A 16967-nucleotide genomic window follows, 5' to 3' on the forward strand; every position below is an offset into this window, starting at 1 on the left:
TTCATTAAATAGATATTACTTTACACACACAATAAAATGTTTGGTCCTCGATAAAAGGTTTTTGTAAATATATACACATATATAACCGTATATAAACAGTTAGCATTAGCATGTTCTGAAATCCTGCAGACAAACGAACCTTGGCAGAGGTCCCGACATGAACCAGCAAAGCACTCAACCGGCACCGCTTTGTTTAGTCTTTGCCTCGGCAGCTAAACCTTTAGTGTTGTTGGATTAAAAAGTGATTTTGCTCAAATCACGCATGAGAATTACCTCTAAAATTAGCTCATGCTAATCAGCAGCTTTTATATCTATTGTAGACGCTGGGTGCCCTCAGTGGAAGAGAATGCTTCCTTTGTGCACATCTGTCACAATAGATTAGGAAATGGAGAAGAGAAAAGCGTGGCGGCGCTGAGAGGTGATTCATCACAGCTGCTCTGAGCTGACTGCAGCCGTTCACTTTGTATTCCTCAAAGATAAACCCGAGGTCATGCACAATGCAGCACAAATCTATGAAATGACTGTGCAAGACCGAGACGCTCGATTTCCTTCTGTGCAAGTTGTCTTTGAAAAGGAATAGTTTGGAGCGATTACGGATGAAAGCTTGCATATTTTTATTGATGCTTCCATGAAATGATTGGACGGCAAACCTCTGAAAACAAATAAGGTAAAAAGCCCCCCCCCCCCCACCGAACGAAGCGCTTCTCTGTGGGTGGCGGGACAAGTGATACTCATGAGTCAGAGCCTCTTGAGATTTTACAAAGCGCTGCTGAGCAGTTCAGTCGGATGAAGTGAGGCTAAGCAGCCGGCGTCGAGAGTTCCTCTGTTTCCTCGGACAAACCTTTAGTCCCAGAAAATGCTGCTTTCTTAAATAAAAAATAAAACCCAGCAATTACACAACAAACGGTGGCTGTGTGTGAGTGAAACTGTTTGTTTGGGGGGGGGGGGGGGGGGTGTAAAGTGGAAGAGGTTGTAAACCATTAGAAATAGTGATTTAGATAGCCGTGCGGTTACAAACCAAGCACCAGCCGGTATTTAGTATTCCTAATGGTTAAGGTTTTTTTTCCTTGTCCAGGGTAGTGCGGGTACAACGGTTACCCTGTTGCTACAAGCCACTCGCTCTGCACCACCAGCGCTGCCCGTTTCCCAGCGATCTGTCCAGCACCATTTGAGAACCCACAGACAGTCACCCAGTATCTGCTCTCCTGTCTTTGCGTTGTTGTGTTTATGTCTGGTTGGCTGGCACGCAGTTGCTGCCTGTTTTTTTTGGTACTTCCTCCCAGGCAGCCAGTGAGGAGCACCCAGTCGGGCTTAAGTCCTGAACTTTTATCTCGACCTGTCGAGAGAGAGCAGCGTGAACAATGTCCGGCTGACGAGCCCGTTCCACGGCCGCCTCCGCATTCAGCACGAGGAGATTCCCTCGCTGCTCGCTTTCTTCCGGTGCAGTCTCTTGAAAATCTCTCCAGCAAAGATCATTGTTTGACGTGCTGGTGTGGACAATAGGCAGTTGTTGTAAAGATTCACTCCTGCTTTGTCTCGTCCAGCTTTCAGCCCCCCCGGCAGGTTTAAGCAGTAGTGAGAGTTAAGCTGATAATTGCAGCTGTCTTTGTATTGCCTTGGGCTTTGACCAAATAAAGTCGGGACCCAGATTTGAGCCTATAAGCAAGAAGCTGTCGAGATGTGTAAAGCAAAGTGTGCATCTGTGCCGTCAGTGAAACGGGCTCAGGTAAGCTGACCAGACGGCTACACCTTGACCGGTCATCACATTTATCTATTTTTGACAACCTGATCATCGTAACGCGGTCTGGCATCCCACCCCCCAGGCAAACGTCAGAGTTTAAACAGAAGTGTCAGCTCAGTCAATAGCTGCCGGTAAATCCCAGAGGCTTCCTGATTTCTGCATGTATGGACAGAGTCTCTGATGACAGACCAACAACTCAACCACAGCAGGGGGGGGGGGGGGGGGTAACAAAGGAACGCTTTAGCCATTCATCAAGGGAAAAACTGAGTGTGAGTAAAGTCAATCATGTCTATGTGCAGATTGTGGGTTGTTTATGGCTAATTTAACCACAAAACAACAACAACAAAAGGCGAGAAGTTGACGATTGGCTAATCTTGATCAAGTCTTAGTGATGTCACAATCACAAGGCTGCTACCCTCATCTCTCAGTTCCCTCCCCTCTTCAAACGCCCAGCGTCTCCGTTTGAACAGCGTGTTGTCTTTGTGTACGTAATCCAGAGGGCTCCGTCCAGCCAGGCTGGATTAAATCCCCGAAAGGAACATAAAAGTCCAAACACTCCTCAGAAGCCGTAAGAAAGCCCAGCGAGTGCAACAGAACGCCGAACGGTCAACGGCTCCTGTTGGGAAGAAGTCGAGCTGCGTTTGTGAGGCCATTTAAACCGGGTTGAGGTTTCCACAAGTTACTCATTAATCCAATCCGAACCGAAGGATGAGCAATGATAAATAAAACCATGTGCCTCTCTCTCTCTCGCTCTCTCTCTCTCTGCCTCCCAGCTGCACACTCAATATTATGAAATATAAGATTTGAATCACTGAGCTCTGGGACAATGCTTCCATTCTAGTCTGGATTACCCAATGCCTGATGGGACTATCGGCAGGTACGTGAACCCGGCTTTCCCACAGGGACGAGTGCGGCTTAATAATAGTTGAATGTTAAATATCATGAATATAGAAAGTTTCCTCAAAAGCTAAAAACCGTACAGTCAAATCCAAAAGTGGCACACACACACACACACACACACACAGCCTCCTCCAGCTCTCCAGCACAGTTAAAAACTCTCAGCCCAGTCTGGAGGGGAAAGACAAGCGTGTGTCTCGAGGCGATGCGAGCTGATAACTGACCTACACGATGACCCACAGCTGCTCAGACATTTGCTCTCACACCACCGACACCACAATCTTGCTGCTCATTCTGCACCCGCTTCTGTGCTGCACAGCTAATAAACACACCGAAGACACGGTTCTGGCTGTTATCAGCGCTTTGACTTGATGAATGAAACACTGGAATGAATTAATAACGAATGAAAAGGTGAAATACTTCGGATATCATTTTGAGATCATTCGATTCCTGCGGCTCCACAGAGCCAATATCTGCTGTTCCCTGCCTGCCCAGATGATGTCACAGCCGGCGACGCGGTGGGCAGGAAGCATAAAGATGAGATGTGATCCCAGAAGTCCCTGGTGAGCATCCCGCGTTTGTTCAAGCGAGCGTGTCCAGCAGACAAAACATGACCTTTTCCTATAAATCACAGAAAAACCTGCGACACACAAACTAAACATGTTTTGACAAGACTAGACTAGACTACACCTGAAACCCAAGATCAACTCTCACAGTCGCTCTGCGTCTTTGAAAGGCTCATAGAATCTGCACCATGTTTGCTGCCCAACGAACGGGAAAGGCTCTTGACCTTGCAGGCAAATAAAGGACTCTTGATGCCTTCTGCACACAGACGATATGCAAACACAGTCCACACTGGCAAGTCGGGGGGGGGGGTGTTTACTGTAGTTAGAAGCAGGTCCAACATGGCATTGTAATCCTGGACCTTAGATGCAGAATCATGCATGGTTGTAATCCCGACGGTTTGAATTTCAAACGCCCTGACTTCCTGTTCTTATCTGAAACACTTGGATCCGGTTTATGGATCTGACTGTTTCCAATAAAGCGTAGAAAGATACACTGATAATAGAAGCGTGAATACGGGCGTAGACTGAATGGACATGTTTCAGTTGGCCGAACACAATGCATATTCATATTCATCAATATGGTTGAGCTCTTATTTCATGCTCATCTGTGATTCCCGTAGGAGCAGCATCCAGTAAACCTCGGTTCAAAGGAGCCGCATCCTCCCACAAACCCATCATTCATGTGGAAGAAGTTCACATCTTGTGGCTCATTTGTTCATTAATGTGATGAAAATGTTTCAACATAAGCCAGCTTGTTTGAACTTCGAGCACTGAACTGGACACTTCTATTACATGCACATGCAAAGCAGTCAAATAATTTATAACCCGGAACACTCAACACTCATACAAGTGTGTGTGTGTGTGTGTGTGTGTGCGTGTGTGTGTGTGTGTGTGTGTGTGTGTGTGTGTGTGTGTGTGCGTGTGTGTGTGTGTGAGAACAAAAACATAGAAAATCATGCAACTGAATAATAGAAAAGGGAAAAATGCATTAGTGTCTAAATTTATGTGTTTGGATTCTTAAAATTCATTCCCACACGACTGACAAAGCCACAGAGAGAAACACAATGCCACATCCAGAGCAGACAAACCGCCCTGTTCAGTGGGTCAGTGGAGCACAACTCCTGAAGCAGAGAGCAGCAACGAGCAGGAAGGACTCAGGAATGTTACCATCGTGCTTCTGCAGGAGTTTCTCCTCTCTTAGACGGAAAGCTTGTTCATTCCTGGTCCTGGTGATCCGGTCCAGACAGCCTCCCTGGATCCCGAGCTGAGAGACTTGCCATGTCGAGTGCATCAGCTACAGAAGCGAGTTGCCTCGGCCGAGAAGCCGCCGAAGTCATCTCCATTCTTCTGAGACTTTCCACGCTCCTGTGAGAAAGCAACAAGTTGTGAGGCTGCCTGTTGATCACAAAGCTCTTTCACTTCTCCTTGGCTCTGTCTGGTCTGAATGTTTGGGTTGAGAGAGAGAGAGAGAGAGAGATAGAGAAAGGGAGAGGGAGAGGGAGATGGGGGAAGGAGAAGGAGAGGAGGAGGAGAAAAAGCTTTTCCTTTCCAAGGAAATCCCCCTCCAGGCTTTTCAGAGTTTCTCTGCTCTCACACTGGCTCTAATGCAAACGAGTGAAACAAAAGACACAAAATGGATGCACAAAAGCAAAAGCAAAAGCAGCCGGTGAGACCTGCGCTGACGCTGGTAGTGTGTTGCTGCTTGAAACAATGCGTACATTCCTGTGTAATCTGCCATTCACATACAGAAAAACAAACCCGATCACACACACACACACACACACACACACACACACACTCATGACTTCAGAGAGCCCCTCGTTCTGGCCTCTTTCTTTCTATTTTAATCACTGGAAGCTTTTAGAAGACTCCGTCAGTCTCTCTCTCTCTCTTTCTTGTCCCTTATAGATTTCCACTGTCTTCCTCATGTCTCTCTCATGTCTGCCGGCAGACTGCCCAGTCTTTGATTGGCATCAAAGGGAGACAGCAGAGGGGGGGGGGGGGGGGGGGGGCTTCCCTACAGAGGTCTCAACCCAACAGCAGGCCTCCAAATGGTGCCGTCATACCCACGGCTCAGTCCCCGGGAACGCGGCGGTGCCCCCACTGACCTCGGCTTTGCATCTGGATCTGGAGGACGTACAGACGGGGAGAGCTGCAGCAGCGAGAGGTGAAGTCGTCCACGGATGAGAGGACCGGCGTGAGCGAGGTGGCGCAGACATGCTCATCCAAATGCCAGGCAGCCCATTCATATTTCCATCAGCGGCACATCACACACAAACCAGATTCGTTTTTAATCACAAGTTTCTTCTGGCTTTTTTCAGCAGGTGAAAACGGAAACGGAACGGAAGCCTCCGCCTCTCTGGGTTTGTGGTTTCCCAGAAACTGCAGTCTGTCGAACATTCCTAACATGCTTTTCTGCCACAGAGAGAAATCCATGCTAATTTCTCTTTCAGGGTAACGTGCGTGACATGTTTGTTGTTTTTCAGACCTCCTTACATTCTCATTACAGGACAGAAATACTTTGAGTTTCAAACGGGCACCAAGAGCTGGTGCAGACTGCATGTACCGGTAGTTTTATTCACAACAAATCAACTGAAGTCACCTTGAAATAGAAATTGGAATAATTGTTCATTTTCACTCGGCCCTTCGCATTAGCTCCGTTTTTAGCTGTCTGCTAACCCCCTTCTGTTTCTGTTGATCTATGGATGAAAACTTTCTCGTTGCTACTTGGATCTGTGATTTGGGGAAGTTCCTGCTCAGTTAGCTTATCAGCACTTTCCACAGGGGCCTCATCCGGAAGTTACAACAAACATTTTATTTGGTGCAGCAAAACAGCTCAATTCTGTAAAAAAGAAAAAAAGAAACTGTAAATAATAAAGTTGTCGGAGCTCATTGCAGAACTTTCTGTAAATGACCTCAAACTCATCTCTGGACGTTTATTATTCTGTCTTATTTCCCGGCATTCTGAGCTCAAATCAACCAATAATATTGATTCTGCCTTTGTATCGGTCGCGCTCCGTCCTGTGACACAGATTCATGGGAAAGAAAGACGGTCTGTGTTTGCTTTTGTTTTGCTCATTGTCAAGGTCCAGACTAATCCTGCCTGTCTGCCCAGCAGAAACGGATGAAAGTGGGCGGCGGCGGCGGCCCGCCATTCAGTTCTGATCCGTCTTTCATTCAAACCAGATGAGCTGGAGATCTAAACGTCGCACGGTGGAGGGGGGGGGGCTGCTCTCTCCTCTGAGTCAGGTGAGTAAACTTCACAGCAGGCATGATGTGCACGGGGACGGACGCCGGTTTTGAGCACACGCCCACAAGGGTTCATCAAGTAACAGTATAAACATTCCCATGGAATCAATCCCATCGAGGTGTGTGAAGCCAGACATGAACGGATACATTCCGTGCGCTCACACACAAACACAGCAGGGGGCTTACTCTTACTCGTCCCTCCCTCCTTGCCTAATTCCTTTCGCGTGAGTGCGAGACCCCTGCAGCAAGCGAACAGGACCCCTTCGGTGATTTACCGAAAACCATCACCTCCTGCATTCACTTAGACACAACAGCATAGGTGTGACTCACCATGAGCGGACGGACACACAACAAAATGCTCACCCCCCCCCCCCCCGCCCCCGCTGCACTTCTTGGATCCACTACTTGAGTTATTTTCTCACCGAGTCCACATCCATTAACTTTTGCGAGCTGTGGGTTATTTTACTCAGCGCACTCAGCAATAATAATTGATCGAGGTCACCCGGCTCTCGGCCGACACCCAAACATGCATCTCACATGACTCAGGAACGTTTTGATCGGGTAAGATGAAAGCAGGGAAGATGATTATCCATTTCTAGTTTCACTTGGCCAAGAAGGGCAACCTTATCAGCATCAGCATCTAACTTTGACATCATTTCCTGTCCAGCCCTAGAGGCCCGGCCTTGGGATTCAGACGTTTGGTGGTTCTTTCCACAAACAGAAGGGCTCCTGTCCGGGCATCCCCCCCCCGTCCCCGTCTGTCTGCAGCACAGGCGAGGTATTCCCGGGTCGAGTACGAACGGATCTAAGGCGCTGTTTTGAGTAGCTTGTCACTCTGTGTGGTGCCAAAGAGACAATAAAGGTCTCGAGTGAGGAAAATATGTGAATTCATGGACATTCTGGTATAATCCGTAGGATTCTGAATGCTTCCACGTGTGCGCTTGTCTTTCATTGTTACTAAGGTGATAAATTATGGCTTTTATTGCTCCCAAATGTTTGTAATTAAACCCATCTGTTCATCAAATTCTCCATACCATGCTCCATGTTTAAGGTGAATTAAAAACAGGACAGAAACGCCTCCACCGTGTTCATTTGCTTCCCATCTGTCGGACTTTAACAGCTTTGTTCTTTTATAATGAGGCGACTTATTTTAATGTAGCACATAGAAATAATGACGGCGGTAACATTTACATCTAATGCACAACGACTCCTCGTTGTTTCAGTTCCACATGTAAACGCATAAAAGGCTGCATTTTATTCTATGGAGGTTCTTTGTCCTTCATAGTAATGATGAATTTAATGTATGTGTTAGTGACATAAATCCCTTTTATGATGATACAAAGTTGTGGTGAGAAGAAGGGGCAGATAGATCTTTCAACAAAAGACAATTTACTCGACTCAACTAAGAATTTGTCTGCAAAATAACTTTTGAGATTACTTCTTTAATGAGATTGTTTTTTTTAGTTCAACTCAAAATCCTTTTTTTATTTTGCTCACTAATTTGATTATATTGAAGGAATTTCTTCAAATGATGACTGAGGGAGTAACACTATGAATGCGACGCATGCACCGAATACTTCCGACGCTTGCAGCCCAGGTTTCAGAGTGTTGAGTATTTTCATGACTTTTACTGACGCTGCACGTTAGACCCACTGTCCATGTTCCGGCTCGCCTCCACAGGGTCCTCGTGTGTTTCTTTGAGTGTCCCCACTGAGAGGCCCTGACCTCAACTCGCCGCTGCTGGGTGCTCGTCCAGTGGAGGAAGCAGGTGTTGAATTCAAAACAGCAGTCCAGCCAGAGAGGGGGGGGGCAACTGCAAGCTCGGCCATGAGAATGTGGGAATCTTGAGACTTTGGCCCAGAACGTTTGCCTTCTCTTTGTTTCGTTTTTCACAACGAGGATGTTCTACTAATTTCATGGTCTTGTTTTGTAGAATTCTAGAGCAATGGGAAGAAGGAAAAAATGAAAGGTCATTTTAGGACATTTAACTATCGTCGTACCTCGGGACTTCACTGGAACGCCTATGAACACGTCACAGGCCTCATGACTCCATGCACGTTGGCGTTGGGTTCGACAGCTGCTCAACGGTGGAAGCATTGAAATAAACCGCCGTTCGTGTTTTCGGCAGCGTAAATGTTTCTCCGCGTTGATTACGCCACACAGACTGCACTCTGCGATCTGAAGAGCCCACGTCCCATTCTCCCTGCTGCTAGGCAACAACGCGTTGTACCGCGGCATCTCGTAAGAGCTCGAGGTTTTCTCTCTGCTGCACAAGAAAGATGTTTTCATTGGACCCATGAGGTCAATGGCGAGACAGCAGTTAGTGGTTAACTATCAGCTTAATGGTGTTTGGGGAGACTGGTATCTAAAACAAAGCCAGCCTGCTGCCCGGCGTGGGAATCAGGGAGCCCCAAACGCTCCTCTGTGTCGGGGACACACCGTTACATGAGAGAGAGAGAGAGAGAGAATAGCAGCGTAACATATCACCGAGTCACCAAAGCTTCGCCTCCTCTTCCTCTCCCTCTTCAGCATCTCCTGGATTGTCGTCTTCTCTTGAACTGATGCTCCTCTATTTCATTCATCTCCTTTTTACCGCAGACTCTCTCACACTGCGCTCGATTCTTATCCCAGCTGAACTCACCCGCTTTTACAGTCAGCAGTCCACAGGCAGCTGTTGGGTGGGGTCCGTATCTGGGTGGGGCTAATCTGTCCTGATTAATCACTTGGTACCTGGAGATTGATCTGGACATGCAAGACATTCCTTTACTGAGACAGGATCAGTGTTCAGTCCTCCTTTGTCCTTTCACTCTCTCTGTATTTATTCTCATGTCAAATCACTAATTTCTCTCAACCTTGTCCTTAAACTTCTCTTTCCAACATTCTTTACCATTAAAGCGACGGTTGAACTTGTTTTATAAAAATAACGTTTAATTATATTTCCTAAAACTGTCATGATGTCCTTACTTTAGTAAAGAAGACAGATAAAAAAAACAAAAGTGAGATTTAAAGACGTCACAAAGTAATTTCAATGAAGAATACGGTGCAAATACACACCTTGTATATTGTATACTTGTATTTGGATGGACGACACACTGCCCGTCTCACTTCACAGTCTGATCTTGCAGTTTAAGGTTCAGCCACTAGGTGTCGTGGTTTTTCAACTGTCACAACTGCTTCCGTGAGGCTCAAAGGTCAGACTCTCACCAAAAGCAGACAGAGGGGGCTGTACATGCTCTGCTTAGCATCCACATATCATCCCTCGACTTCAAAGCTTCTGAAATGAAAAAGATTTGTGCTTCAAGTCAAGAGCAGCGGCTCCTAAAAAGGACAAAACGATCCACTCGGACGAGCCTGAGCCAAACAAGGGCGAATGAAAAGCATTTCCTTCTTGCTGCCGGGTGAACGCACTCATGTCCACTGACAGGATAAATTGATCCAGATGGCCTGTGAGCTAATCATTGGGAGCCTTGTGACCCTCTCCTCACCTTCCTCCTGAAGGTAGTATTGTCACAGCACGAGGAACATCTGGCTCCCAGAGCTATGTGTAGCGGAGTTCACACACAAGCAGAGCTCCAGGTATCCACATCAGTCCCCACGGACGGCTATTTGTTTTATTAAGGCATTAGTTGCCAATTTGATGGCCATTAATCTTCCCGAAGTCCTCACCAGAAATGACTACAACACAATATACTTTGTCCTTAATAAAATTCACAATAAGAAAGTAAAAAAACATGGAAAAAAACTTTGAAGAATGAGAACTTTAAACTGTCCAGAATGTCCAGTATGACTCGAGGAAAACATTAAAGAGACGAACCGCGTACTTCACTCACGCTGAAGACGAGACGATGGAAATCCTCTCGACTTCAGTCGCTGAGCCCAGATGTGGGTCGTGCACGTGTTCTGCTGGAGCCTGTCCCAGCTGACGATACTGGGGGGGGGGGGAGAGGTTTGGCACTGGGAGAAGTCGGCGGTTCGTCTGAGGGACACACAGAGACAAACACTCACGCTCACATCTACGAGAATTTTCTTAAATCCTTTTCGCCTAAAGTGTTTTTGTTCGTGGCAGAAAGCTGGAGAACCTGTAGAGAACCCACGCAGACACGGGCAGAAGATGCAAACCCTGGACAGAAAGGCACCAGGCGGAATGGAACCCGGGACCTTCTTTGTGTCCAGCAACAGCACTACCCACTGCTCCACTGCGCTGCCCTTTCCAGAGCGTACTGCATGTTGATGTTGCTCTGTTAAGCACTAATCCGTTTTATAATTCTCTCCTAATGAAACGATCGCATGCGCCGCGGCGCGGGAACATTTATGGAGGAACACACGCTCAACCACAACCGGCCGGTCCGCGCCCAGAGCCACGCTCTCGAACAGATTTTCATTCCTTTGCTTAAACGTGATTTCTGACTCGGCGATGGCCTCCGGCGACTCGCCAGCGGTTCTTGCCCGGAATAAACCATTATAGCAGCGCGTAATGCAAAGCGGACGGAACCGTGCGCCAGCAATGTTCTGCTCGTGGCCGGCTTTGCCTGCAGCAGCACATTCCTGCCACCTGGGCTTCCGTTGCGTAAACGGCCTTCCGGGTAGTAAAGAAGACGCCACGCTTTCTACCAGAATAACTTAGAGCAGGACATTTGGCTGTCAAGCCTACTTATTATTAATAGCTACATGTTTCATGTTGTTCATGGGTACACCCAGGATGAGACGCCAGCTCATCGTGGGGTCACATGAAAACCAAACAACCACGCACGTTCACACGGAGAGTTCGGTGCGACCAATTCAGCTAAATAGCATGAATTTGGGAGGAAGCCAGAGAATCCAGAGACACGGGGAGAACCAACAAGCTCCAGACAGAAAGGAACCGAACCCGGAACTTTCTTGTTCTGAGGCAACAGCACTACCCTCTGTGCCACCATGATGCCCCCTGATGCAAGTTTTAAGAAAATGAATTCTTCATAGCATGTGGAGTTACTCATTTTCATTTTCATTAGGGTCAGACGATACAATGAAAAGACAGAGACTCACTCTGGATGAGGAAACAAGCAAATAGATCACTCAATCAATAACCAAACAAACGACCCAATCACTGATCACTAGCAGCTGGCGCCCACTTCCGGGACACGCCCCCCTTAAAGCAGCCTCAGAGGAAGGAGGGTTAGGGTAACAAAATAAATCCGGTAAATCCGGTTGTATTTTGTAAATTCCAACCGGATTTGTGAGTTCTGGTGTTCTACGGGAATGCGCGTGCGCGTGTCTCAGAGAAATGTCGTTTCCTATGAGATGTTGCGCTCTCGTCGTGAACGCGCTTTGCGCGCCGCTTCATTCGCTCAAAGCCGTCGGCTTGTTCAAACTATACGATAAAGTTTTCCCAAAACTTTTCGATTACTTTACCTTCGCGTACACCCAGAAAATGCGATCGATAGATATTCTAACATTTGTATTCGTGGTGAAACAAAAAGGTGACAACGACACTGCATTTACTGAGTGAAAATATATTTATTTACTTACAGAATCAACAACATTCCACTGCCCCCCCCCCCTTTCCAAGATGTACATAATAAATATTACCTGGACCCCTCCCCGATTGTCCAAGTACAAACAAACCACACCCACTATCATTGTTGCTGTTGCCCTTTATATTCCATTGCATAAAAAAGGAATGACAATTGTAACATCTTGTAAGGAAATGAAGGGAATTACTAGTTCACTGAATACAAAATAATTATTTCTGTTTAGCAATTATACAGTAAAAAGTTTATAGACGCTGTTTGAATATTAAAAATACCTCCAAGAGCAACAGCAATTTAAAAAACAAAGGGAAGGGAAGGGACACATTTAGTAACTGAGACTCATTTTTAAAGCTCATAATTCCAAACCTCCCTGTATTAAAAATCTACACAACTATAAATGTTATAGCATCAACAATTAAAAATAACAGCAGATGGATAATGGCCAATTTATTTTTTCATGTCAAGAATATCTTACTGCCATCTCAAGTCACTTTCAGAGTCCAAAAAATAAAATAACGGAGGACCTCAGCCTGAATCTGAGTGTTCCCAGAAACCCAGTTCATGTTGAGGCGGCTGAATTGTGCTCCTCCGTACGCTACTCAAGCAGTTTATCCTGTTTTCACACAATAAAGATCCTTTAACGTTTTCAGTTCTTCAATCAGGGTCTTGTTTTGGTTTTCCAGGACAGCTACGCGATTTTCCAGGCATTTAACATATTCCTTTTTCTTCCGTCGACATTCACGGGCTGCCTCTCTGAAAGGGAAAAGGGTGTGTAATAGTTCAAATGCCTCGATAGAGAATTCTCTTCACGCCATGCATTACGTCTGGGACAGATACAGAGCTGATGGGCGATAAGCTGCCATTTCTCCGGGACCCGGAGGCGTGTGTGGTGGCACGATTTAACTTTAAAGTATTAAAACAGCGCCTTTCAACCCGCTCTCCAAGGATTGACTAATAAGTAATAAAATGGGGTCGCATTGTAGATAAATACTGTTTTATTTTCTTCACGTTTCTGTTTTTCCTGCACAATTACCTGTTTTTGGCCAGCCTGATTTCCCTCTTCACTGTCGGATCATTAGTCTTGCCCTGAGATTGTCCAACAGGAGAGGACATAACAACGGTCTGAGGCAGGGAGACGGATGCTGAAGCAGTGCGGATCTGGTATGTCTGCAGCTCTCCTCCCACACCTGACAGAAAGATGGACAAGACAAACTAGAGGTCACTCAGAGTGCATAAATATGACCAGAGAATGCCTGAATTCTACTATGGCAACGCCGTAACCTCCCCTATTCTGCCTTTCCGCTTAAATAACTGACTGCATGAGGAATGTCGTAGCAGGCCAATCACAGGCAGGATATAGCAGTGTATGTTCTCAACATAATAGCATTCATAGAAATAAAATCCTGGATTCATGTCATTTTTCCAGTGAACCTCCAAATCTTCCCTCCAGGGTACACATTTCCCAAAAAACGAGCAATTTGAGTTACAAACTCGACCCAGGAACTAATTATACTCGTACGTATATGTATATATAATATACACTGTACATTGCTCACCTTGTACAACAACTTGGTTGCTAGGCACAAGAATCTGTTGTCCGTCGGGGGTGTGGGCATACTGAAGGACGGCGGTGCTTTGCTGGCCCCCACCGGAGTTGGCCATGGTGGCAGCCTGCAGACCCTGAATACCCTCAGACGCTGGAGTTGCGAGCTGGAGCCGTCCATTAGGAGCTATAGTAACTAGAATGACATGGAAAACGGTAGACTGCACCAAAATGGGGTAAAGTACAGTTACACATGTAAGATTTAAGGTGGCTAGGTTTGCATCCTTTACAGAAAATTCCATTTTTGTGTTAAAAAACAAACGAAAATGATTTTTTTTTTGGGGCCATTTTTCACTTTGATCAAAGCCACTTATTATATATACATAATATTTAACATATTTTTAGATAGATAGATCCTTTTCTCATCACATCAACATGCGCATACGTTTTGGAGCACTAAAGGAAGGGGAAGTTCATACCGTACTGGCCGCTGCTGGTCTGGTAGATGGGGGTTGTCGGAACTGTAACACCCGTCAATCCTGCAGAAGTCAGGTTGTTACCCTTTCCCTCAATATGTGTCAGTTCTTCCGATGAAAGTTCATTTAGAATTTTTCTACGAGGTGAGAAGAGCAGGAGGGTCGCTTGAGTTAGTACTCTTAGAACCCTGCTTTGGTGTTGTTCCTGTACGAAGTTTTCTTTACCTGTACGACGGCCGTCTTGCCAGTATTTCTCTGGTCCTTTGGGCCATAATTTCACTGTCTGATGAGTCCTGAGAGTTTTCACTATCTGTATCTGGGGCCTTCAAAGATGGGGTTGGATTAATTAGGTGCATATGAGTAATTTAGATGAAAGGCATATTGTTTGACAGTTTCTAAAATTAAATTTAATAGATTATTGAATGTAGAAAATTGTCATTTATTGTCACAGAATAATAGCGGAATGATATAATACTCGAAAAAGGATAAATATGCCTAAAAATTAAAAACAAAAGTTAAATGAAGAAAGTAATTATGAGATATGTAGCTGTGTGGCTCCTAAAAAAGCATGTATGATGTTTTATTTAAAGTTGTTTTGTGGATACGGATGGATGGACATTAATGACCTTTGACGGCCTCACCTGTGCGCTCTGCATCTGGAGGGACTGAATGACTGACGACTGTGCAGATTGTATCACTCCTTGAACCTGAAACTGACCCCCGGGCAGCTGCACAACAGCAAGAGAAGAACCCCCCAGAGACATCTGCAAAATACAAACACAAGACAAAATATTTCTAATAATCTGATCAATTTATCCAAATTACAGATCATCTGATGCTTTATAATACCGAGCGAAAGAAAAGTTATTTTAGACACCGAAGCTTTCAATCATTAAAATCAATGAAGGAGATCCGAATTATGGGTTTGTCCCATGTTATGTACATTCCTGTTAAAACAACTAACATCTAAATAAACCAGATCTAATCAATAAACCAGGTCTAATCATATGCAGAGGGATGAGGTGCCTTGCTCAAAGTTAATATGTCAACAATGATTCTAGTCATACTACTACTGAAAAGATGATCATCTATTTTATTAATGGTATTGCTCCTGGTTACCATGGCTGCCCTGCTGCACGCCTTCCATAGTAACTGGGCACAGATCAATCAATAATAGCGTTTTAAATCGGGTTACCTGCCCGTAATAAGACCCCCGCTGCGGCCTGCGCGCTGCGTTATCTCGTCATATCATGTTTATGAACACGTTTGTTTGTTTTTACTCTATATATGACACATGGCAGCTTCTATAATAACAGCCGCTTGTGCAAAAAAAAGTCACGATCGTGAGTTGAAGTTGAGCAAAAGTTCACTTCCTCTCTGGTCCAGTTAATGGTCGGAGCTAGGCCCGACAGTCTGTCATCTTTCCGCCCTGCTCATTATATTAATTAAGTTTATCTTCGAACGCAGGCAGCGCCATCTTAGACAAACATGTGCAGCGGAAAATGGTAAATAACAGTCCCGGTACTGTAAGCCACAGCCCGGACGTCAGTAATGTTACCATTGCTAGTTAATGGTAGCTAACGTTCAATGAAACGCGCGTTAGCAGGTTTAATTGAACTGTTTTTTGGGAACTGTTCGGGAACTACGCAGGGAGCCTCGTTCTGTCACTCTGCTTCTCGAGATAGACGAGCTTTTGTGTCCGCGAGTAAATAATGTCTGGCTGTCACTGACACGCAGGTTAGCGCGTCAGTAGACGTCAGCGGAACGGCCATTAAGCTAGCAGCTAGCAGCTAGCAGCTAGCAGCGCCTTCCCTTCGAGTTGAAGCAACAGCCGCCCTTAGCCTCCGCAGCGCAGCGGGCGGCCTGAATATCAGCGGCCCTTTACCTTTCCGGACCTTTTAGCTGCTCTCCTTCACAATGCGGACTTCCTGTATGCACTTTACACATAAGAAATAGCTAGAAAAAGTTACCTAGCATCAACGGCTAGCAGCTAAAAATACAAGGATGTCAGCAAAAAAAAACAAAAAAAAAACAAAAACATTTTTTTTTCTCTCTCTCTCAAAGGAAGTGGGCGGTGCTGCATGGCGACGATGCATTACGTAACCATTTCTGTGGGCGTTGTGATTGGTTGAACGCACGAGCAACGTGACGTTTCTTCTGTTCCACTGCTGGAGTTACCGAAAAATGCAGTTCGATAAATTCGAAAAAGGCAGCGGGAAGAAAAAAATAAAGAAGAAGAAGAATAGCACAGATGCCCCAAAACTGATGGGAGCAACATTTTATATTCTGACAAGAAATAAATTGAATCGATAAAAAAAATTCTAGGTGATTGAAAAAAAGATATGAAACCAGGTCTGCCACGGAGGCTTTTGATGGAAAATTCTGCCCGGAAAAAAATGTTTGTGGATAATTTAAATGAATCAGTAAGACTGGAGATTGCAAATGTGGACACATCTTATGTTTGTGGCTAGAAGAGATGGAATCAGTGTGTAGGAGGCCATGAAGCGTGACAAGACTACGCAAAAGAGAAAGAAAGATGGGCGATACACTAATTGTGCATCGGTGTGAGTGTGACAAATGTCTGTGGTCTAACCGGAATGGTTCAAATCAATTTCATAAGTCTTGAATTTAGCTGGCAGAGAAACCGTTTAATGCTACTTTGAATTGGGGAGCTTTTCTTTGTCATTCCGACTATCATGACTCGACAATAGATATATAAACACAATGAAGATGCAAGTTTTGTAATAATCGAAGGAGTACGAACAACGAGATCCATTTAAATCACCATTTCCACATTATCCAAGTATAAGGACACTAGAAGTGGTTAAATGCTGTTTTTATTCCATATGACTTTTACATAAAGTATAAAACAATGTACAACAAACCAAAATATAAAACAAATGAGGAGATTGGAAAGGGGTATTGCCACCGTGATTTCATAACTGTACGACTTGAAACGTTAATATTCATTAGTGGATTACGCGC

General features: G+C 45.3%; 1 protein-coding gene across 1 annotated transcript; it reads right to left on the reverse strand.

The window, feature by feature from the left end:
- Positions 1-11989: 11989 nt before the first annotated feature.
- Positions 11990-15913, reverse strand: LOC137915921 (cyclic AMP-dependent transcription factor ATF-1-like). The gene is made up of 7 exons (XM_068759043.1): positions 15868-15913; positions 14624-14746; positions 14208-14305; positions 13986-14119; positions 13520-13702; positions 12997-13150; positions 11990-12716 (listed from the first exon to the last, which is right to left on the reverse strand). Exons 2-7 carry the CDS (start codon positions 14744-14746, stop codon positions 12572-12574), a joined length of 837 nt encoding a protein of 278 aa, XP_068615144.1. The 5' UTR covers positions 15868-15913; the 3' UTR covers positions 11990-12571.
- Between the last annotated feature and the right edge of the window lie 1054 nt (positions 15914-16967).

The sequence above is a fragment of the Brachionichthys hirsutus genome, unplaced genomic scaffold (assembly GCF_040956055.1).
Source record: "Brachionichthys hirsutus isolate HB-005 unplaced genomic scaffold, CSIRO-AGI_Bhir_v1 contig_1439, whole genome shotgun sequence".
NCBI classification, from domain to species: Eukaryota; Metazoa; Chordata; class Actinopteri; order Lophiiformes; family Brachionichthyidae; genus Brachionichthys; species Brachionichthys hirsutus.

What these genes read in the sequence shown, in the direction of transcription:
- LOC137915921 (XM_068759043.1), bottom strand. Translation starts at nt 14,746, where the DNA reads ATGTCTCTGGGGGGTTCTTCTCTTGCTGTTGTGCAGCTGCCCGGGGGT. An exon ending in GCAAGACGGCCGTCGTACAG is followed by an intron (nt 14,120 to 14,207) that starts GTAAAGAAAACT and finishes CTCACCTCGTAG; the next exon opens with AAAAATTCTAAATGAACTTT. An exon ending in GACCAGCAGCGGCCAGTACG is followed by an intron (nt 13,703 to 13,985) that starts GTATGAACTTCC and finishes ATGTCATTCTAG; the next exon opens with TTACTATAGCTCCTAATGGA.